Source organism: Aquarana catesbeiana, linkage group LG13, assembly GCF_042186555.1.
Source record: "Aquarana catesbeiana isolate 2022-GZ linkage group LG13, ASM4218655v1, whole genome shotgun sequence".
Classification (NCBI taxonomy): domain Eukaryota; kingdom Metazoa; phylum Chordata; class Amphibia; order Anura; family Ranidae; genus Aquarana; species Aquarana catesbeiana.
Genome location: NC_133336.1, coordinates 191,401,732 through 191,425,308, shown reverse-complemented (window position 1 = coordinate 191,425,308; position 23,577 = coordinate 191,401,732). Strand labels below are relative to the sequence as shown.

The 23,577-nt window shown below is 43.3% G+C and overlaps 1 protein-coding gene across 3 annotated transcripts in view; it reads right to left on the bottom strand.

Moving 5' to 3' along the window:
• LOC141117013 (death-associated protein kinase 2-like) overlaps positions 1–23,577 on the bottom strand; it is a 147,660-nt gene that overhangs the window by 42,222 nt on the left and 81,861 nt on the right. For all 3 annotated transcript variants that reach the window (XM_073609581.1, XM_073609579.1, XM_073609580.1), the window contains one exon: positions 8,587–8,726. In XM_073609581.1, coding sequence (XP_073465682.1) covers positions 8,587–8,648 — 62 coding nt within the window. In that variant the 5' untranslated portion in view covers positions 8,649–8,726. The remainder of the gene's footprint in view (positions 1–8,586; positions 8,727–23,577) is intronic.

Below are 23,577 nucleotides of genomic sequence, written 5' to 3'. Positions count from 1 at the left end.
GAGAGCAGGAGATGTTTGGAGGTGTGGAGAGGACGTTTTGGGTATTGTTTTGAAACAAAGTTGGTGATGTAGATTGGGGCAGAGTTCTTGGATAGTTTTGTATGTTGTTAGTATTTTGAGTTTTATTTGTTTGATGATCAGAAACCAGTGGAAGGATTGGCAGAGGGGGTTGGTGAACATTGAGCGGTTAAGGTGGATGACTGGCAGTGGCATTTATGCCTCCATTGCCAAGCACCCAACTTGACACCCTTTTTGTATTTGTGCAATTTTGACATGTTTATAGTGTGTAAGCTACAAATCGCATTGTGTCAAATAACAGGTACCACTTCATCAGAATAGATACTTCTTTTTTTTTTTTCCAAATACGTGTTATGAGTTCCCTTTTGAACACTTGCAGCCTTTCTTCAAGAACATAGACTCCCTCTGGAGATGACTAAGACCCTGAGTTTGAGGCAATCACCGGGCAACATTGCATTCATCAAAGAGATACCTGTAGATTCCGCCTCGCCAGAAAATCATTCAGAAATGTTCTTTTATTAGTGAAAGATCTGTATTCAAATATTTCCCCAGCGCAGACAGAGGAATTTAATTATTTAGTAGTTTATACATAATTTAGAGATTCTAGCCTATACCGATTGAAAATGAATCACAGGACTCCGGGACACTGAAAACTATGAGTCAATGAATTCATTTCATACTATATGAAGTTAGTTGGTAACTGTTTGGAGCAAAGTATTCATTATGCTCCATTAAATGGTGCTTAAAAATGAAAGGGGCCTACCAGTCATATGAGGCCCCTTGTCTAGAATCACAGTGGGAGGAAAGACATAGAAGCTGCTTGAATATTTATGGGGATCCAGCCAATCCCTGGTGAGGTGTGTCCAGTAGATGGCTGGAGAGCCCATAAATAGTCTGAGGCCTAGAGTCCAGTCCTGCAAGAGGAGTCCTCTGTTTAAGGGGCTCTGCTGGAAATGATGCTTGAAGGTCATTGAGGTCCTAGCTGTAGCTTAGCTGGTTGGCCTATTTCCAGCAGACTGCCCTTCGGGGCAGAGCCCCTTAAACAGGGGCCTCCTGTTGCAGGACTGGACCCAGGACCTACACCCCTATAGGCCTCAGACTATTTATGGGCCTTCCAGCCATCTACTGGAGAATACTCTGGGAGTTTTGTGGTCTGCAGAGCTCACTGAAGAGTACCCATTGGAAGTTGGGGAGAGAGTGTCCAGCTGTTCTGTGGTATTAAGGGTCTGTATCCCCCTCAGTGAAGAGTACTGGGTGGATACTGGAAGGAGGCAACCGATGGTCCTGTGGTATTGTGAATACCGACCTAAGTTCTAAATTCTGTGCCTTAGTGACTGTGTGCAGTTCACAGTTCTTCATGGAAGTTCTAGGCAATACTCTGCCAGTAGTGAATCTCATGGGAACTCGTTACCAGATCAGTGGGAAGAGATGTGTCCTCAGATAATTCAGTTTCTTGGGGTATCCTATGCTCACCCCATCCAAGTTTAAATCTGCAATAAAAATATAAAAGACACCCTCTAGACCAGGGATATGCAATTAGTGGACCTCCAGCTGTTGCAGAACTACAAGTCCCATGAGGCATAGCAAGACTGACAGCCACAAACATGACTCCCAGAGGCAGAGGCATGATGGGACTTGTAGTTTTGCAACAGCTGGAGGTCCACTAATTGCAGATCCCTGCTCTAGACTGTTCTTGAGTTGGAGAGAAGAGAAAATGCTGTGTGTCTGGTTGTGTTTGCACTAGAGTTTGAGGAAGGAATCAGCGGCTCTTTCGTGGGTGTGCTTCACAAGAATTAAGGGGAAATCTCTCACGTTTGTTACTTGACCTTATTAATTCTGCTTACTTCCTGTCTTTGTGACCACAGCAGCAAGGGAAAGTGTCTAAACTAGAAACACCGGCAGCAATAACTACTCTACTGATTTACAATTAGACCCTGTAGGCTTGTTCCTGAAGGTAGCAAAGGCAAACAGCCAGTATTTCCCTTAGCTATTGTTACACTTTAGCCCTCATGGTTGTCGGTCATTTTTTTTTTTTCTATTTAGTCATACATCCTTAACTGCAACAATTCAGGCTGAATTAAAAAGCTTACTAGGGTACCCATCACTCCAAGCCTCAAACATCTCAATCCATGCTCAATGTACATACTGTATGTTGAGAAGGAAAGGCCGCACACTGATGCCGTGACCAGTTTCAATGGATTTATTTAGCCATACAACTCATGTAGCAAGTCCCCATTCTGAGATCTCCCCTCTTGACATATTTCACTCTTTCGGGCTTAATCCTAGAGATTCAAGTGTTCCTAGGTTCCTAGCACCACACGGAACATAGACATTGAAGTATAACTCCAGCCCAAATTTTTACCTTTGCTACAGAGGGACTAGAATCTCTGTCAGGTTTTACTGTTTAATAATAAGATAGAGGTGTGTTGAGCAATGGATCTGTTGGTTCGAATAAGAACCCAACTGAGTGTTCATCTGGTGTGAAATCCTTGACTCAGCTCTGGTTCTAAGTGAGGCCACAAGTGTCAGGAGGAAAGCACCACACTCACTGATTGTGTTCAAGAAAATTCCCAGTTAGACTTAACAGTATCCATGTTTCTAGGAATCATCCAGGCTTGCTTTTCCACTGGCCTCACTGGCTAGGTCTAAATCCTCCCCTTCCTCTAATGAGCTTTGACCTGGCCTCCTCCAGATCCTTGTCCTCTACATTTTGAGATGATGGAGGACCCTGAAACCTCCAAAGGGTCAAGGAGTATCCCCTTTTTGATGATGTGTGAGGAGGCACCCACCCTAGGAGAGCATGTACAGTATCTCGCAAAAGTGAGTACACCCCTCACATTTTTGTAAATATTTTATTCTATCTTTTCATGTGACAACACTGAAGAAATGACACTTTGCTACAATGTAAAGTAGTGAGTGTACAGCTTGTATAACAGTGTAAATTTGCTTTAAGGAGAAAGCAAAAAAGTTCCAAAGAAATAGGTTCTTTCCAGCTTAAGCAACGCTAAAAAAAAACAAAAAAAAAACAAAAAACACATAAATAAAGTTAAAAAAAATGCATATGAACAACCAGCACTCTAAAAATATAAAAATGGTGACAGTCCAGGTGTTTAGTTATTTGTCAGAAGACAGTTCATATCATTGCAGAAATGTTCCACCGCCACCACACCTTGTGATTCCACTCCTATAGGAATTGCACTCACCGGACTCTTAATTTTCAATCGTCTTAGTGAATCAATACAGCTTTATCTCAGCAACTCAAGGACATCAGCATGCGATTTCAGTAATGATCAAATCAACAGGGATATGGCATCCTGACCCTGAACATTTCAGACTGAACACACCCGCAATCCTCTTATTCCACTATGCAGTTCTCCCCTGATGGGTTACCTCTAGTATTGGAGCTAATCTAGGTGAATGATCTCTCTGCTCCCTCTGCAGGGTATTGTTTGGGCCTGGAAATTGGGCTGCTCATGCATGCATGGTTACTGAAATCGCATGCTGATGTCCTTGAGTTGCTGAGATAAAGCTGGATTGATTCACTAAGGCAATTGATAATTCGGAGTCCAGTGAGTGCAATTCCTATAGGGAGTGGAATCACAAGGTGTGGTGGCGGTGGAACATTTCTGCAATGAAATGAACTGTCTTCTGACAAATTACTCAACACCTGGACTGTCACCATTTTTATATTTTTAGAGTGCTGGTTGCTCATATACATTTTTTTTTTAACTTTATTAATGTGTTTTTTTTTTGTTTTGTTTTTTAGCACTGCTTAAGCTGGAAAGAACCTATTTCTTCTGAACTTTTTTGCTTTCTCCTTAATGTTATATTTGATTATACAACCCCTGGCAAAAATTATGGAATCACCAGTCCCTGAGGATGTTCCTCTAGTTGTTTATTGTTGTAGAAAAAAAGCAGATCGCAGACATGGCCAAAAACTAAAGGCATTTCAAATGGCAACTTTCTGGCTTTAAGAAACACTAAAAGAAATGAAGAAAAATAATTGTGGTGGCCAGTAACAGTTAGATTTATAGAACAAGCACAGGGAATAAGTTATGGAATCAATCAATTCTGAGGAAAAAATTATGGAATCATGAAAAACAAACAAACAAAATAACACTCCAACACATCACTAGTACTTTGTTGCACCACCTCTGGCTTTTATAACAGCTTGCAGTCTCTGAGGCATTGACTTAATGAGTGATAAACAGTACTCTTCATCAATCTGGCTCCAGCCTTCTCTGATTGCTGTTGCCAAATCATCTTTGCAGGTTGGAGCCTTGTCATGGACCATTTTCTTTAACTTCCACCACAGATTTTCAATTGGATTGAGATCCGGACCGTTTGTAGGCCATGACATTGACCTTATGTGTCTTTCTTCAAGGAATTTTTTCACCGTTTTTGCTCTATGGCAAGATGCATTATCATCTTGATAAATGATTTCATCATCCCCAAACATCCTTTCAATAGATGGGATAAGAAAAGCGTCCAAAATGTCAATGTAAACCTGTGCATTTATTGAAGATTTAATGACAGCCATCTCCCCAGTGCCTTTACCTGACATGCAGCCCCATATCATAATTGACTGTGGAAATTTGCATGTTTTCTTCAGACAGTCGTCTGCATAAATCTCATTGGAACGGCACCATACAAAAGTTCCAGCATCATCACCTTGCCCAATGCAGATTGGAGATTCATCACTGAATATGACTTTCATCCAATCATCCACAGTCCACGATTGCCTTTCCTTAGCCCATTGTAACCTTGTTTTTTGTATGTTTAGGTGTTAGAGATGGCTTTCTTTTAGCTTTTCTGTATGTAAATCCCATTTCCTTTAGGCGGTTTCTTACAGTTCGGTCACAGATGTTGACTCCAGTTTCCTCCCATTTGTTCCTCATTTGTTTTGTTGTATATTTTCTGTTTTCAAGGCATATTGCTTTAAGTTTTCTGTCTTGACGCTTTGATGTCTTCCTTGGTCTATCAGTATGCTTGCCTTTAACCACCTTCCCATGTTGTTTGTATTTGGTCCATGTTTTACTGTGAACAACCAACATCTTGTGCAACACTGCGTGATGATTTACCCTCTTTACCTACATACTAACAAGCAGATTTAATCTGATGCAGGTGTTAGTGTTTGTAATGAAAATTTACAGGGTGATTTCATAATTTTTTCCTCAGAATTGAGTGATTCCATAATTTATTCCCTGTGCTTGTTCTATAAATCTAACTGTTACTGGCCACCACAATTATTTTTCTTGATTTCTTTTAGTGTTTCTTAAAGCCAGAAAGTTGCCATTTGAAATGCTTTTAGTTTTTGGCCATGTCTGTGATCTGCTTTTTTTCTACAACAATAAACAATTGAAGGAACATCCTCAGGGACTGGTGATTCCATAATTTTTGCCAGGGGTTGTAGCAGCTGCTTAGTTCAATTTTCTTCTTATTGTGAGCGCTGGATAAGTGACCCTGTTTGCTTTTACTTCTTGTACAAGTGTAAATTTGCTGTCCCCTCAAAATAACTCAACACACAGCCATTAATGTCTAAACCACTGGCAACAAAAGTGAGTACACCCCTAAGTAAAAATGTCCAATTTGGGCCCAAATAGCCATCCCCCCCCCCGGTGTCATGTCACTCAATAGTGTTACAAGGACTCAGGTGGGAATTTGGAGCAGATGTGTTAAATTTGGTATTATCGCTCTCACGCATTCATACTGGTCACTGGAAGTTCAACATGGCACCTCATGGCAAAGAACTCTCTGAGGATCTGAAAAAAGTAATTGTTGCTCTACATAAAGATGGCCTAGGCTATAAGAAGATTGCCAAGACCCTGAAACTGAGCTGCAGCACGGTGGCCAAGACCATACAGCAGTATAACAGGACAGGTTCCACTCAGAACAGGCCTCGCCATGGTGGACCAAAGAAGTTGAGTGCATGTGCTCAGCATCATAGCCAGAGGGTGTCTTCGAGAAATAGACGTATTAGTGCTGCCAACATTGCTGCAGAGATTGAAGGGGTGGGGGGGGTCAGTCTGTCAGTGCTCAGACCATACGGCGCACACTGCATCAAATTGGTCTGCATGGCTGTTGCCCCAGAAGGAAGCCTCTTCTAAAGATGATGCACAAGGAAGCCCGCAAACAGTTTGCTGAAGACAATCAGACAAAGGACATGGATTACTGGAACCAGGATGACCACTGTCTTGCTAAAGAAGCTGAGGGTAAAGGTGATGGACTGGCCAAGCATGTCTGTAGACCTAAACCCTATTGAGCATTTGTGGGGCATCCTCAAACGAAAGGCGGAGGAGCGCAAGGTCTCTAACATCCACCAGCTCTGTGATGTCGTCGTGGAAGAGGACTCCAGTGGCAACCTTTGAAGCTCTGGTGAACTTCATGCCCAAGAGGGTTAAGGCAGTGCTGGAAAATAATGGTGGCCACACAATATATTGACACTTTGGGCCCAATTTGGACACTTTCACTTAGGGGTGTACTCACTTTTGTTGCCAGCGGTTTAGACATTAATGGCTGTGTGTTATTTTGAGGGGACAGCAAATTTACACTGCTATACAAGCTGTACATTCACTACTTTACATTGTAGCAAAGTGTCATTTCTTTAGTGTTGTCACATGAAAAGATAATAAAATAGTTACAAAAATGTGAGGGGTGTACTCACTTTTGTGAGATACCGTACCTCTACCCCAGTGTCCTGTACCGAAGCAAGGGTTGTCTTAAAGGGCAAAAGGAGGCCAAGGGTTCAGGTCCTGGAGAAATGAAACAGAGGCACCACTCTAAGTGCAATATTTGGCAAAAGGTTTAACAAAATCTTTAAAATTAGTACTCACAAAAGTACAATGTAAACAGGCATGTAGGTAAGACTATGATTCTGCTGGATGTCCCGGGAGATGTATCCGACCCGGATGCTGGATGGTGGTGGTCTCCGTACGACTTACGTCTTACCTACATGCCTGTTTACATTGTACTTTTGTGAGTACCAATTTTAAAGATTTTATTAAACCTTTTGCCAAATATTGCACTTAGAGTGGCGCCTCTGTTTCTCTTCTCCAGTACCCAGAGGACTACTTCTTCCCTTCAAACAGGGCTGTCTTCTACAGTTGCCTTCTCATATATGATTACAATGGACATTATTATAGCTCATATGGACATTCAGCAGTCTAATGTCTTTTGTATAACAGTTTTCTATCCACGTTTTTAGTCATTTACTTATTGTATTGTTTTGTACATTTGTTCCCTAATAAGAACGACAAGGCTGGGGGTTCAGATTGTGTTGGGCTCAGCGCTCACTCTTATATGTTGTCAAGGGTTCAGGTCAAAGCTCCTTAGAGGAAGGGGAGGATTTAAACCTAGCCATGAGGCCAGTGGGGAAGTACGCGTGCTGTCTTTGAATATGACTGGAAAAAGTTCATTATTTAGATACTCACATTCACCAAAAAGCCAATGGATATCCAGCAGTTCTAAAGGTCCCTCAGGAACAGGGGTTGTTATGTTACAACTACAGCAGACACCCATACTCCACAATCTACACCTAGGAAAAGCATAACTTCACTGTCCACATTACAGCCATTCCAGATTTTGCAAACCCAGAAGAAGGGGCCCTTTACACCAACGAAATGTGCTGACATTTTACTGAATGTGAGAACTTTTTCCAGACAACAATCAGCCTGGCGCTTTCCTCCTGACACTTCCACCTTATTCCTGTCTTGGATAGGATAGAAAGTACAAAAATAGGCACAAATTGAACCTGCACAAAAATACAGCACAAATGAAAGTTATAATATGTGCAGAATTGGTGGGAAATATATGAGAGTGTATAAATAGTACCTGAACATATACAAAAAATGTATAAAAAAGGCATACCGTGTGTTGTGTGTGAACATATATATGTACAAATTGGTCAAAATGCTTTTAAAAACAATAAACATGAAAAATATATATATGTATAATAAATTAAATATAGAAATTGATATAATACAAATAGATAAATAAAAAAAGTTAGTCATTAGACCACGTGAACCATGTGGAAATGCGTTGGCTTGATATCCATGTTTGTACTTTTAATAAACGTCTTAGAAACTATACATCAAAGTTACAGTTTTTTGGACACTGAGCACTTCTTCTATCCTACCCAAGACTTCTCGCTGAAATGATCATAAGGTTGTATTAGAAAGGTAGCAGCCCCAGCCTCCAAAAGGGTCCACCATCACCATCCACCATTGGGGCATGACCTACTGGAAGGGGTCTCTTCCTCTTTGCCCATACAATCACCCATCCACGACCATTGACTGATTCAGTCAGTCCATCACAGTCTTCAGCACAAACCAGACACATTATTCTTGTGTCCCCATCAACGGTGACAGTAAATATTCAGATTTACGATGCTCACAAGATTATACCAATCAGCAATCAGGGTTTTTTTTTTTTTACAATGTGTGAAACAAAAAATGATCGAATTGAAGAGATTTTCACCACCTACAAAATTAGAACGCAGTAACAAAAAGCTTGTGTTTTTACAAATTTTAAAAAATTATTGTAAAGTCACGTCTAGAAGATCAGCCTTACCTGCCCATCTTCTCCAGAATTTCATAGAGGTCCTCCACGTTCTCATGCTTAAACGAGCTCATGTTCGGGTTAAACACTTCGTCTTCCAGATTCAGACAATCCTGCTCATCTCCCGAAAGCTTTACCTCCCCTTCAGAAGACTTTCAGAGAGAAAAGAACACAATTAGCACAAGAAACCCAACACTGCTGTTCCTTGCTCTGGAATTAGGATAACAATACAGGCTCATCATCAATTTGGAAAGTTGCTTTTTAGGACTCCTTGTATCTGATGCATCAGAATAATCGCAGTAGATTTGTGTTTCTTGAAAACACTACAGTAAACTACCACAGGATGATTAGAACCACATGTCACCCCGGTGCCATTGTCAAACAACAAGCATCTCAAATTCAGCACCAGATGTTTACCATTTACAACTACAGTTCTGGAGGACAATGCTCCAATGGTTTCAGGTCATGCTATGTGGAAATGGATTGAAAGACCTTTAAATCCGCAAAACATCTTTCTGGAATATTAGATATTATATGGCACAGTAATGAAATCATCAACTTAGTATATACTATTTATTACTTATCCCTTACTTAGTACTGTATATAGTATGTATACCTTATCCTTTATACTATTTGCTGTATCTCTGTCTTGAGTATTGACATATCCATTGTGTCCACTGGAGTTGATCACATTTTAGACATTTAAAAGCGGTCCAATAGGCACAGCTGTGTCCACAGTTGTCCCGTTACACAAGAGTTCCTCTGGGGATGGCTAAGGGGTTCCTTGAGCTGTGGCTAACTGACTTCCCATCTTATGGTGCCTGCATAGTTCCAGGTCCAATGCCACTTGGCAGAGCCAGCAACATGACTGCAAGGGAGTCATTTTGACAACCGGTGTTAGGTGTCATTCTTTCCACCATCATGTAAGAGGCATTTTCACAATGACCCCTGATAGACTAATCTTTCAAGGGGTTCCCTGAGACCTGGAAATTATTACAGATTGTAAAATTTGAACCTTTTCCACAGTGGATGGTATCAACTATTTTCAATGATGAAGAAGATTTTTTCTTCTCCTATGAAGACAGTTTTGCCAACTTCTGGACCTCCAGTAGTAGAACTAAATTAGAATTGGGTAGAGAACCTGTCAAGAATGTACAAATCAAAGCTTTTCTCTAAGATTTACAGTCAGGTCCATAAATATTGGGACATCGACACAATTCGAATCTTTTTGGCTCTATACCACCACAATGGATTTTAAATGAAACGAACAAGATGTGCTTTAACTGCAGACTTTCAGCTTTAATTTGATGGTATTTACATCCAAATCAGGTGACCAGTGTAGGAATTACAACAGTTTGTATATGTGCCTCCCAGTTTTTAAGGGACCAAAAGTAAGGGGACAGATTAACAATCATCCATCAAACTCTCACTTTTTAATACTTGGTTGCAAATCCTTTGCAGTCAATTACAGCCTGAAGTCTGGAACGCATAGACATCACCAGACGCTGGGTTTCATCCCTGGAGATGCTCTGCCAGGCCTCTACAGCAACTGTCTTCAGTTCCTGCTTGTTCTTGGGGCATTTTCCCTTCAGTTTTGTCTGCAGCAAGTGAAATGCATGCTCAATCGGATTCAGGTCAGGTGATTGACTTGGCCTTTGCATAACATTCCACTTCTTTCCGTTAAAAAACTCTTTGGTTGCTTTCGCAGTATGCTTCGGGTCATTGTCCATCTGCACTGTGAAGTGCCGTCCAATGAGTTCTGAAGCATTTTGCTGAATATAAGCAGATAATATTGCCTGAAACACTTCAGAATTCATCCTGCTGCTTTTGTCAGCAATCAAATCAATAAATACAAGAGAACCAATTCCATTGGCAGCCATACATGCCCACGCCATGACACTACCACCACCATGCTTCACTGATAAGGTGGTATGCTTTGGATCATGAGCAGTTCCTTTCCTTCTCCATACTCTTCTCTTCCCATCACTCTGGTACAAGTTGATCTTGGTCTCATCTGTCCATAGGATGTTGTTCCAGAACTGTGAAGGCTTTTTTAGATGTTGTTTGGCAAACTCTAATCTGGCCTTCCTGTTTTTGAGGCTCACCAATGGTTAACATCTTGTGGTGAACCCTCTGTATTCACTCTGGTGAAGTCTTCTCCTGATTGTTGACTTTGACACACATACACCTACCTCCTGGAGAGTGTTCTTGATCTGGCCAACTGTTGTGAAGGGTGTTTTCTTCACCAGGAAACAAATTCTTCAGTCATCCACCACAGTTGTTTTCCGTGGTCTTCCGGGTCTTTTGGTGTTGCTGAGCTCACCGATGCGTTCTTTCTTTTAAAGGATGTTCCAAACAGTTGATTTGGCCACACCTAATGGTTTTGCTATCTCTCTGATGGGTTCATTTTGTTTTTTCAACCTAATGCTTCACTGATAGCGACAGCTCTTTGGATCTCATATTGAGAGTTGACAGCAACAGATTCCAAATGCAAATAGCACACTTGAAATGAACTCTGGACCTTTTATCTGCTCCTTGTAAATGGGATAATGAGGGAATAAACACACACCTGGCCATGGAACAGCTGAGCAGCCAATTGTCCCATTACTTTTGGTCCCTTAAAAAGTGGGAGGCACATAAACAAACTGTTGTAATTCCTACACCGTTCACCTGATTTGGATGTAAATACCCTCAAATTAAAGCTGAAAGTCTGCAGTTAAAGCACATCTTGTTCATTTCATATTCATTGTGGTGGTGTATAGAGCCAAAAAGATTAGAATTGTGTTGATGTCCCAATATTTATGGACCAGACTGTAGCTGTGTGAGCTGTTATTTACTTGTATTTTCTCCCTGTTAGCTCAGAGCTTCAACAATAGTTGTCCTATCTACTGCCTGCACTCAGAGCTGATAAGACACACTTTCTGGGTCTCCAGAGGAAGGTATAAGAAACAAAGGCAATTGTTTTCTATCATAACAGCACCTTTGATACCAGATCATTTTATGTGTCTGTTATTAACACTGAGCTCATACAAGAGATAGGTGATCCTATATGAAGGCATTATAGCCCGAAACCCAGCCTGGCACTAGATTTAGTGACTTGTTCTCTTTAAACTCTTTAGAACTTTATCAACCTTATTAAAATGTATGCTACTGTACAAATCTCCAAGGTTTTCTCATTTCCAAGATAAAAAATGGGTGAGGTCATGTGGGTAGATGTGTCAGTTTATCATTGGGGTAATCTCCCTAATGAAGACTCGTATCAAGAATTGAAACGCGTTGGGGTTTACATGCATCTTTATGCCTATGTACTGTAGCATAGTGTGGTTTTTATCTATTGATTATGGACCAAGTATTTTTCTGCATTTTTATCTGTGTGGTGTTTTCCAGACTTTATAACTCGGCATAATAAATATTGACTTTTTAATCATTGTCTGACTTGTTTGGTGCCTAAATAAATCCCCTTATTCTTTGCTATCATTTTCTTATATTATCACTGGGGGTCTGCCTGCTCACCCCAACCAGCAGCTGTTTTACCACCAGCATGAGTGCTGTTAGGCTTTCTATGCCATATTTGTAGAAGACCATTTTTTTTGATGGATTTCTGAGGCTTCATCTAAGCATCTCAAGCCAAAATGATCATCTCTGGGTTTGTAAAGTCAAAGCCATTGTTGCCCGGAAGACACTCTAGCCCAGCCATTCTTAACCAGGATTCCGTGGAATCCTAGGGTTCCTCCAGGGATGGCTAAAGCCGTGTACACACGACCGGACTGGTCCGACGGAACGAATCTGTCGGACAATCCGACCGTGTGTGGGCTTCATCGGACCTTCAGCGGACTTTTTCTGTCGAAAATCAGACGGACTTTAGATTTGGAACATGTTTCAAATCTTTCTGACGGACTCGAGTCCGGTTGTAAAATCCGTTTGTCTGTACGCTAGTCCGACGGAGACAAAAAAGGACGCCAGGGCAGCTATTGGCTACTGGCTATAAACTTCCTTATTCTAGTCCCTTCGTACATCATCACGTTCAAACCAACGGACTTTCAAACAGATTTAGTCTGTTCGTGTGTGGGCAAGTCCGGTCGTTCGAAAGTCCATCGTAACTCCGTCGAAAGTCCGTCAGAAAGACCGTCGGACCTTTGATGCTGAAAAGTCCTCTCGTGTGTACGTGGCATTAGGGTTCCTTGAGCTTTGGCTAACTGACCATCTGATGGTGCCTGAATACTTCCAGATCCAATGCCACTTGGTAGAGCCAACCGCATGACTGCAAGGGAGTCGTTTTGGCCATCACTGTAAGGGGGCATTTTCCTCATCACCATTGTAAGTGGCATTTTCATAACGACCCCCTGATAGACTAATCTTTCAAGGTGTTCCCTGAGATTTAAAAATTATTTCAAGGGTTCCTCTAAGGGTAAAAAAGGTTGAGAAACGCTGGTCTAGCCATCACCCAAAAAAGACAATAACCTCAAAACTGTTTAGGAGTGTTATGAAGGGCTGGTTGGCAAACAGAATTTTGACCTGAGAGCAGAAGAACTCTTGAAAGCCATCAGCCAAGGGAGAACCATTCGGCCTACTATTGCTATCCTCCTTCCGAATGCCTTAGCTCCATTGTGATCCGCTGGATTCATTACTGAGCAACTGCTGATAAGGAGTTCCAACTTGCTCTTTTGCATACCAGTTCTGTATTTTATTTATTTCTTGATAGTGTTGCTTTAAGAACGAGATAAGTCATTATTACTATTTTTTTCGCCTGTTGTATTTACTTTTTTGCCTTATAATATTAGATTTCTCTGAAAGCAGATTTGGGGCCTCACTCGGAAAAATGTACGTATGATTATATTATGTGCATGACGACTTATTTCTACTCATTTAGGTTGAATTTCACTGCATTAGAGCTTGACATATATTCTTACTAGACCAGGGACACAACAAACAAAACCAGTTAAAAACACACAAAAAAGGCCTAAATTACACACCAGCCTAACAGTTAATTAGATGAATCAAACATTTTAGAGTTACTCACTCATTTTGGATTGAGCTGTTAATTATTATAATGACATAATGAGCCTGAGACATATTTAGTTGGAACACGCTGGACTGGATTTCAATGGCATATGGAATAAAAGAACGGAGATATTGAAAAATTGCTCGTAATTATTATGTGCCGCCCTAATTATACACATCCCAGAAACACATAAAACGTGCCGTTTAGGATAAACAATAGTCCTTATGTGAGCTTCATTACCTTCAGCAATGACCTACCAAGGTGGGTCCTTGAAGTGACACAATAGATGGGGCCATTGGAAAATCCAGTAAAATATAAAATTATAAAAGACATTGTGACAATATTTTGGGGCCTCGTAGGGTCCCCTTTTTAGGGTAACATAGACGTCAATATAAATTTAATGTAGGTCTCGGGGGTTTTAAACAAATAGAAAAGATATAGGGGATACCATCATCCTAATATCAATAGAGGAAGGAATTTTAAGAGCATCCTTCGTATGCCCACAATTAGGAACTGAATGGATTATCTCGGTACCCAAGGTTAAAACAATCACGACATAAGTCCATAAAAATTAAAAAAAAACATTTGTTAGAACAAACATTTACAAAGTCGTCTCTATTCTAAGCTGATGTTCCTGGGAAGACGCTGTCCTATTGGTGGGCATACGAGGGATGCTCCTAAAATCCCTTCCTCTACAGACGTCAATATATTGTCTTAGAAAAGACAGACCCCCAACACATGAATTGTGTGACGTGAGGCCTTCAAACAATGAAAGGGACGCGCTTTGGTGTGCTGGTGACTTTTTAGATTTTATTATTAAAATACCACCCTAATGGTACTAGCGTGTAGCAACTCAAAGCAACTATGAAGCATTGACATGATCTAGGGAAGGGGGGAGTCTCAAAAATTTCTAAACAAAAAGATCAGACTACTGTCCTTCAGACTTTAGGAGGCCCCATTGTGGCCATTGGCAGTAGAAAATGTCCTGACATCAGTGGGATTAAATAATGTCCCAGGTCTGATTGTCAGTGGGAGTAAGAAAATGACATAGCGCCTGTGGTTGGTAGGAGAAGGAATAGTTCCCCATCTGTGGTATCAGTGGAAGGAATAGTGCCCCATCGCTAATATCCGTGGAAGGAATAGTACCTCATCTGTCGTATTTGATGAGAGGTGAGAGGAATAGTGCCCCATTGCTGACATCGAGTGAAAGGAATAGTACCCTATCTGTGGTATCAGTGGAAGGAATAGTGCACAATCGTTGGGGTCAGTGGAAGGAACTGTGCCCCATCGTTGGGGTCAGTGGGAGGAATAGTGCCCCATCATTAGTATCAGTGAGAGGAATAGGGCCCCATTCATTGGTATCAGTGGAAGTAATGGTAGCTCATCGTTGGGGTCAATGAGAGGAATAGTGCCCCATCATTGGGATCAGTAGGAAAAATAGTGCCCCATTGTCAGGGTGAGTAGGAGGAATAGTGCTCCATCATTGGTGTCAGTGGAAGTAATGGTGCCTCATAGTTGGTATCAGTGGGAGGAATAGTGCCCCATTATTGAGGTCCGTGGGAGGAATAGTGCCCCATCATTGGGGTCAGTGGGAGGAATAGTGCCCCATAGTTGGGGTCAGTAGGAGGAATAGTGCCCAATTATTGGGGTCAGTAGGAGGAATAGTGCCCCATTATTGGGGTCAGTAGGAGAAACCATGCCCCATCATTGGGGTCAGTGGGAGAAACAGTGCCCTATTGTTGGGGTCAGTATGAGGAATAGTGCCCTATCATTGGTATCAGTGGGAGGAATAGTGCCCCATTCATTGGTGTCAGTGGAAGTAATGGTGCCTCATTGTTGGGGTCAGTGAGAGGAATAGTGCCCCATTGTTGGGATCAGTAGGAAGAATAGTGCCCTATCATTGGAGTCAGCAGGAGGAATAGTGCCCCTTCATTGGGGTCAGCAGGAGGAATAGTGCCCCATCATTGGGGTCAGCAGGAGGAATAGTGCCCCATCATTGGGGTCAGTAGGAAAATAGTGCCCCATTGTCGGGGTAAGTAGGAGGAAAAGTGCCCTATCATTGTTGTCAGCGGAAGTAATGGTACCTCATAGTTGGGGTCAGTGGGAGGAATAGTGCCCCATCGTTGGGGTCAGTAGGAGGAATAGTGCCCCATCGTTGGGGTCAGTAGGAGGAATAGTGCCCCATCGTTGGGGTCAGTAGGAGGAATAGTGCCCCATGGTTGGCGTCAGTGCAAAGAATACTGCTCCATATCAGTGGGAATAATAGTGTCCCAATAACAGTATAAAGGCAAGTGATGGTCCACATCTAAGAAATGGCAGCAGGGCAGGCCAATGTGGTATATGAACATTCTATTGGTATTGAAAGTGGGAATAGTGACAATTGTTGATATTAGTGGTAAAAATAGTGTTTCAACGTTGGAGTCCATGGAAATAATAGTACCCCATCGATCATTGTGTCAATGGGAGGAATGGTTCCCCATCATTGGTATCAGAGAGAGGAATAGTGTACCAAGAACAAGATAAAGGAAGCAATGGGCCGCATCTGGCCCACAAGCAGTAGTTTGGAGACCACTAATCTAATGGAAGGAGGAGAAACATGGAGCATCATTGAAAAGGCAGGGGACAATGTAGTATATGAAAACTATTTATATGACGATGTAACTTGCCAACATGTTTTGGGGGTTTTAAAATACCTACTTCTTCAGTGACTGCCTGTTTACCTTCTGTGAACGAATGTGACAGTTCGAAAGTAATAAAGTATTTGTAAAAGTGATAGTCAGAGGGAAGGGGCTGATATGTGAACGCCTCGACTAAGAGCTGCAAATGGTCAGCATTTAGAGCTGGTTGGATTCAGACAAATAAAATCAGACTCTGTGCCACCCCCCTTTCTTTTTCCCCTTTAACCTTTACTATTTTCTGCTTTACCTTCTTTCTTTCTTTCTTTATTTATCCAGATCTTAGTCTTTTTCTGTTCTTCTATAAAGCCGGGTTGAATACAAAAATCGCATTGTACCATTCCACCACCAACTCCTGTTTGGTGTTCACAAATGTCTGACACAGATCAGCCCCTGTTGCAGCCTGTCAGCTTGTAACTTGTTTTAAAGTGCATCTAAACCCCAATCCAAAAATGTAATACATTGTAGCTTACTAGTCCCTGGTGTGATGGCTGCATTTGTTTTTCTTTTTTTCAACTGTTTTTGCTTCATTTGTACCTGGTGATTCTGCAAATAACATGCTTCCTGTCCATGGATGGCTACATCCATCCTGCATGGTATCTACGGAGGGAGCTATGGTCATCACTTTAGGCTGTTCTCCCGATGTCGCCCTAGGACGTTCTCCCGATGTCGCCCTAGGACGTTCTCCCGATGTCGCCCTAGGACGTTCTCCCGATGTCGCCCTAGGACGTTCTCCCGATGTCGCCCTAGGACGTTCTCCCGATGTCCTCCTAGGACGTTCTCCCGATGTCCCCAAGGATGTTCTCCGGATGTCCCCCAAGGATGTCCTGATGTCCCCCTAGGATGTTCTGATGTCGCCCTAGGATGTTCTGATGTCGCCCTAGGATGTTCTGATGTCGCCCTTAGGATGTTCTGATGTCCCCTTAGGATGTTCTGATGTCCCCTTAGGATGTTCTGATGTCCCCCTAGGCTGTTCTGATGTCCCCCTAGGATGTTCTGATGTCCCCCCAGGATGTTCTGATGTCGCCCTAGGATGTTCTCCCGATGTCCCCCTGGGATGTTCTGATGTCGCCCTAGGATGTTCTGATGTCGCCCTAGGATGTTCTCCCGATGTTCCCCTAGGATGTTCTCCCGATGTCCCCCTAGGATGTTCTCTCGATGTCCCCCTAGGATGTTCTCTCGATGTCGCCCTAGGATGTTCTGATGTCGCCCTAGGACAGTGGTTCTCAACCTGGGGGTCGAATGACGATTTGTCAGGGGTCCCCGAATCCTGGGCTGTTCCTGAATCCCACACCACTCTCCCATCCTTTTCGTGGCCGCTCAGCAGGGCTGTTCCTGGAGCCCACGGCCGCCCACTCAGCCTCTTCGCAGCCGCCCATTCAGTTCACGGCATGGCTGGGGGGCAGAGACTAGAGGTCAGCTGACTGGTGAGGAATGTGAAGTGGGAGGGGCTAAAGGAGACCCCATCTCCTGATTTCTGCATAAATGTCACTGCTGCGAGATACCACAAAGTCGGAGACACAGTGAGTAAAACTACCTGCGATTATAGTTGCCATTAAAGGTCCCCACTACAGTTCTCAGATCAGCAGATGACCTTGATCAAGAGCACCCAATTTGGCTGATCAGAACTCCCCCCAGCATTGCCACTGATCCCACCCCCCACCAGCACTGGAACTCATCCCAACTAACTGCCAGCCCTGCCACTCATCCCATTCCCCCCCACCAAGGAGAATGAGAAGGAATAAAAATAGAGAATACATGGAAGGGAAAGGAAAAGAGGGGAGGGATAAAGAAAAAGGGAGAGAAAGAATAAGCGAAAGAACAAGAAAGAAGGCCAGAGAGAGGGATAGGGGGAAAAAAAAACAAGAAATTAGGATAGAGAGAGATAAAAGGGAAGGAAAGGAGAACAAAGAGAAAGAGTGGTACATCATAAAATGTACCATAAGGGGTTTCAATACTGTACGAGTGGAAGGGACTCAGGAAGTGCTAAATATCCGTGGGTTATTGGTGCAAATGACTTGTCTTACCTTGAGTGCTGACAACCCACGCTACAAAATTAATTTTATTGTTAGGGGTCCCCACAACTTGGGAAATTATATCAAGGGGTCACAGCACTAGAAAGGTTGAGAATCACTGCCCTAGGATGTTCTCTCGATGTTACCCTAGGATGTTTTCCCCATGTAGCCCTAGGATGTTCTCCCGATGTCACCCTAGGATGTTCTCCCGATGTCACCCTAGGATGTTCTCTCGATGTCATCCTAGGATGTTCTCTCAATGTCACCCTAGGATGTTCTCTCAATGTCACCCTAGGATGTTCTCTCAATGTCACCCTAGGATGTTCTCTCGATGTCACCCTAGGATGTTCTCCTCATGTAACCCTAGGATGTTCTCCCCATGTAACCCTAGGATGTTCTCCCGATGCCCCCCTCGGATGTTCTCCCAATGTCACCCTAGGATGTTTTCCCCGTGTAACCCTAGGATGTTCTCCCGATGTCCCCCTAGGATGTTTTCCCCATGTAACCCTAGGATATTCTCCCCATGTAACCCTAGGATGTTCTCCCCATGTAACCCTAGGATGTTCTCCCGATGCCCCCCTCGGATGTTCTCCCAATGTCACCCTAGGATGTTTTCCCCGTGTAACCCTAGGATGTTCTCCCGATGTCCCCCTAGGATGTTTTCCCCATGTAACCCTAGGATATTCTCCCCATGTAACCCTAGGATGTTCTCCCCATGTAACCCTAGGATGTTCTCCCGATGCCCCCCTCGGATGTTCTCCCAATGTCACCCTAGGATGTTCTCATGTCACCCTAGGATGTTTTCCCCCGTGTAACCCTAGGATGTTCTCCCGATGTCCCCCTAGGATGTTTTCCCCATGTAACCCTAGGATGTTCTCCCCATGTAACCCTAGGATGTTCTCCCAATGTCACCCAGGATGTTCTCCCAATGTCACCCTAGGATGTTCTCCCAATGTCACCCTAGGATGTTCTCATGTCACCCTAGGATGTTCTCATGTCACCCTAGGATGTTTTCCCCGTGTAACCCCAGGATGTTCTCCCGATGTCCCCCTCGGATGTTCTCCCAAAATCGCCCTAAGATGTTCTCCCGATGTCACCCTAGGATGTTCTCCTGATATGGATTACAAACATGTCCATATCTCTTCATCTTCATTACACGGGGGGGGGGGGGGGGGGGGGGTGATAACTAGGTTAGGAGGATATTTTTCAGTGCAGCTCACAGGAGGTGACAAAGACTGCATTTCTGCCAAGATTTGTACTTGCTAAAAATGTTTTTAGCCTGAAGCTAACTAATGCAGCCACCACATTTGATGATTATAAACTGTAATATATTGCATTTTTTGTTCTTGAGTTTAGTAATGCTTTAAATTTACAATGAACAGCGAGTGATCATTGGGTGAGAGGTGACTTAGGAAATGCTTTTACCGACCTGCAGCAGACTGGTGACATCATCCCAGCCTAGGCAAAATCACTGGGCTGGAGCTGAAGGATAGCTTTGTATTGATAGAACGGGGAGCTTTTATGAAAAATAATACTGTTATTGTATTTTGTCATGTCAAGAATTGTAAAATATCATAATTAATATGAATGAATGTCTTAAAAATGGCATAGTATTCTGAATAAAAAAAAAAAAAAAAAAAAAGCTTGACAGGTATACTGATCGCTGTTCTGTAAAACACATACAAGTAACACCTGACTGTTCAACAGAAAAATAAATTCATAAATATTGCTTGGCAAGGATCGGCACAGCATGCAGGCAATGAATGCAGATGTACACAACGCGGATCGATCTGCGCGCACAGCTGAAGCAAGCGGCATGTAATGAATATCAATGCAGAAGGAATAACATCAGCGAGGCGTAGACTTCATCCGTGCCGCAAGAGAAGCCATGCATAGGCTGAGCCATAAGTTACACCCCTTCCCGGTATATTGGAGGGACCAGAAATAATATAATCCTATTACGGTGACAAAACATCCTTCTCAGCTTACAGAGTATTTTTGTGTCACATTTTCCCTGGGAACCAGATATGGGCCTACTTGCTACATTGCCTACTTGCTACATTGCCTGGGGCGGCCACTGCGATGGCCTCATTCTCACAAGCTAATATATACTTGCAGTGTGTTCAGGATAAGAACGCTTTGACCGCCTGCTGTCGGAAAATACAAACCGGCGGCAAAAACACAACATGATTTTGCATTTTCCCCATGGCCGGCGGTCAAAGTAGACTACGTGTAGATGAAGCCTCAAACGCACTGTATTGCGTTTCTGCAGACCTCACTAAAAAAAACACATAGGTGTGAACCCTAGGGTTACTAATACTATAGGAAGTGAAAATACATGGTTAGCTTTTTTTTAAAAAAAGGAACGCTTTCTGTCCGCCGTTAAACCTCTGGGCAGCCGATCCGTCCACAACAACATCACTGAGGTTGCAGAATAGTCATCCGATGTGTGGGTGGACGGTACAAACCAGCTTTTATGACCTGACTTTAGGAAGGCTGAAATCCCTGGAATGCTGAACACTGAAGGGAGGTTACAGTCAGGCCATTCTCTCAGCCGGGAAAGAGGCCCCAGGATGAATGGGTACCTGTCAGGGACAGGGTGTGACAGGTCATTCTTTACAACTACTATGCTGGAGGCGTTCTGAATAGTGTGATAAATAAGGGTTGCGTGAGTAAAAACAACCTCATTCAATTTTAAAAACATACCACTTAGCAATTCTGCCTTTTAGCACTGGAGTCCCCCGGTTCAAATCCCAACCAAGCCACCATCTGCACGGAGTTTGCATGTCCTCCCGGTGTGTGGGTTTCCTTACACACCTCAAAAGACATGCGGGTAGGTCAACTGGCTCCTGTCCAAGTCAACCCTCGCATGTTTGCGAGATAGTGACCTTAGATTGTAAGTTCTGGGGGCAGGGGCTGATACAAATTAATAGAATGTAAAGCACTGCGTATATTGCGATGCGATATACATTTACCAGTACACCTTGCTAGTACGGGGTTGGACCCACTTTTGCCTTCATTCTTCGTGGCATAGATTCAACAAGGTGTTGGAAACGTTCCTCAGAGATTTTGGTCCATAGTGAAATGATAGCATCACAAAGATTTGTCGGCTGCACATCCATGATGGGAATCCCCCATTCTACCACATCCCAAAGGTGCTCTATTGGATGGAGATCTAGTGAGTGTGGAGGCCATTGGAATACAGTGACCTCATTGTCCAGTGGTGAGATGGTTTGAGCTTTGAGACATGGTGCATTATCCTGCTGGAAGGAGCCATCAGAAGATGGATACACTGTAGTCATAAAGGGATGGACATGGTCAGCAACAATACTCAGGTAGACCGTGGCGTTTTAACGAGGCTCAAAAGGGGCCCAAAGTGTGCCAAGAAAATATCCCCCACACCATGACACCACCACCACCAGCCTGAACCGTTGATACAAGGCAGGATGGATCCATGCTTTACTATCTGAATGTCGCAACTGAAATCGAGACTCATCAGACCACCCAACGTTTTCCCAACCTTCTGTTGTCCAATTTTGGCGAGCCTGTGCGAATTGCAGCCTCAGTTTGGGGGTTCTAAGTAATTTGCTAGCAAAAAAAAACCTGTTTTTAACTTGTAAACAACAAATCTCAGAAAGAGGCTCGGTCCTTAAGTGGTTAACAATGCTCAGGTTGTGATAGCGATGTTGATTAGAGCAGCGTTCAGTGGGGTGCATCAAACCGCAGAGCTGCTTCCATGTGAGAGCCAAGGTCTGACACATGCTGGCCGTACATCAGAGGGTCCCATGCTCAAAAAGCAGCCCACCTTTCCAACACGCTCCCCCTTGAACTTAAAAGGGCTGAAATGCAATCAGAAGGTGCATTGGGATGCCATTCAGGATGGCCGTATCGCACCAACAATACATTACCATAGTACAATAGTGTGATTGCATCCTTATAGAACTGTAGTACCCTCAGTGTACAGAGTAGGCACATTTCGTTTTAGCTCCTCTGTAGTCAGAGGAGCTAGAGTTAATTGTTTGGGTTGTGCTGTTCAGAGCTCCAAAGGCTGAGTCCCCATTACCTCCGCCCTGGCTTCTAGAACTGGCTTGATGATTCCAGAATTTATAGGGTGGAGGAACAGAGACTATGCCTGAATATTTATGGAGTCTCCTCCAATCCCAGGGTCAAATTGCCTGGAGGGGACCCCTGTGCTGGGGGGCTCTGCCCCTGGACATAAGGAAAAAGCTAGTGGAAGAAGGAAAGAGAGAGATATGAAAACCCCCTTTCCAGCCTCAGCGAGGCTTAGCTAGAGCTACCCTGACAGTCAGGAGCTGGGCCTGTTCAGTAGGAATTCTCTGCAGCAGCCACCTGGAATTCAGAATTACCAAAGAGGGACTGGGTGAGTAACTTTCAATCTTCACACCCCAAACTTGGACAAAGGAGGGGTAGCAAGATGCAATACTCTGCTAGCCCGAAACTAGGAGACAGTATGGAGTTCACAGCCATTAAAGCCATCCTACGCCTCTAGCTTGGGTCCAAAATCAGCCAAGTGCATAAGCATTTCCTTATGAAGCAGCTCCTGCATTCAACAGTTGGGACTTTTTGTTATTGAGTCAGCTGATCCATAAAACCTACGGGAGGACATCATTGTGACATTAAGAGACAGTATCAAGTCCTCAAGTTTGTATTCAAGTTTCACAGTTCTAGGCATCCCATGCCTTCCCATCCCTAACCAAGTTCCTCCTCTAATTAACAAAAAAAAAACACAAACCCAAAAATACCCTGGACTGGTTCTTGAAGAATTCCTGTCGCCTGGCTGTGTGGGTCAGAGAAGACCCAAAAATCTAGCCGCCCCTTACAGAGGGAACGCTACAGAACTACCACTGAACAAAGACCCAGCATGTCTCTGCACTTTCCCCTATGGATGGCTCTAATGTCTCTACACCAGTGGTCATCAACCCTGTCCTCAGGGTCCACTAACAGGCCAGGTTTTAAGTATTACCTTGGGGAGATGCAGACTAGAATACTGCAATCACTGAGCAGCAAATGATATCACCGGTGATGCATTTCAGTTATCTTGCAAACCTGGCCTGTTAGTGGGCCCTGAGGACAGGGTTGATGACCACTGCTCTACAGGACAAAGTAGTGTGGAAGAAACCACAGCACTCCACGGGAGACCAGGCGTCCAACACATCTGGAAGGCTTTCAGATGCAGAGTATTCTTTGACAGTGGTAGATCTTAAGTTCTTTTGCAGGCACTTCTTTGATTAAATCTTTTTGAAAGCTCCAGAGTCACTTTAATGGAAGGTCAACAGACAACCAACAAAGA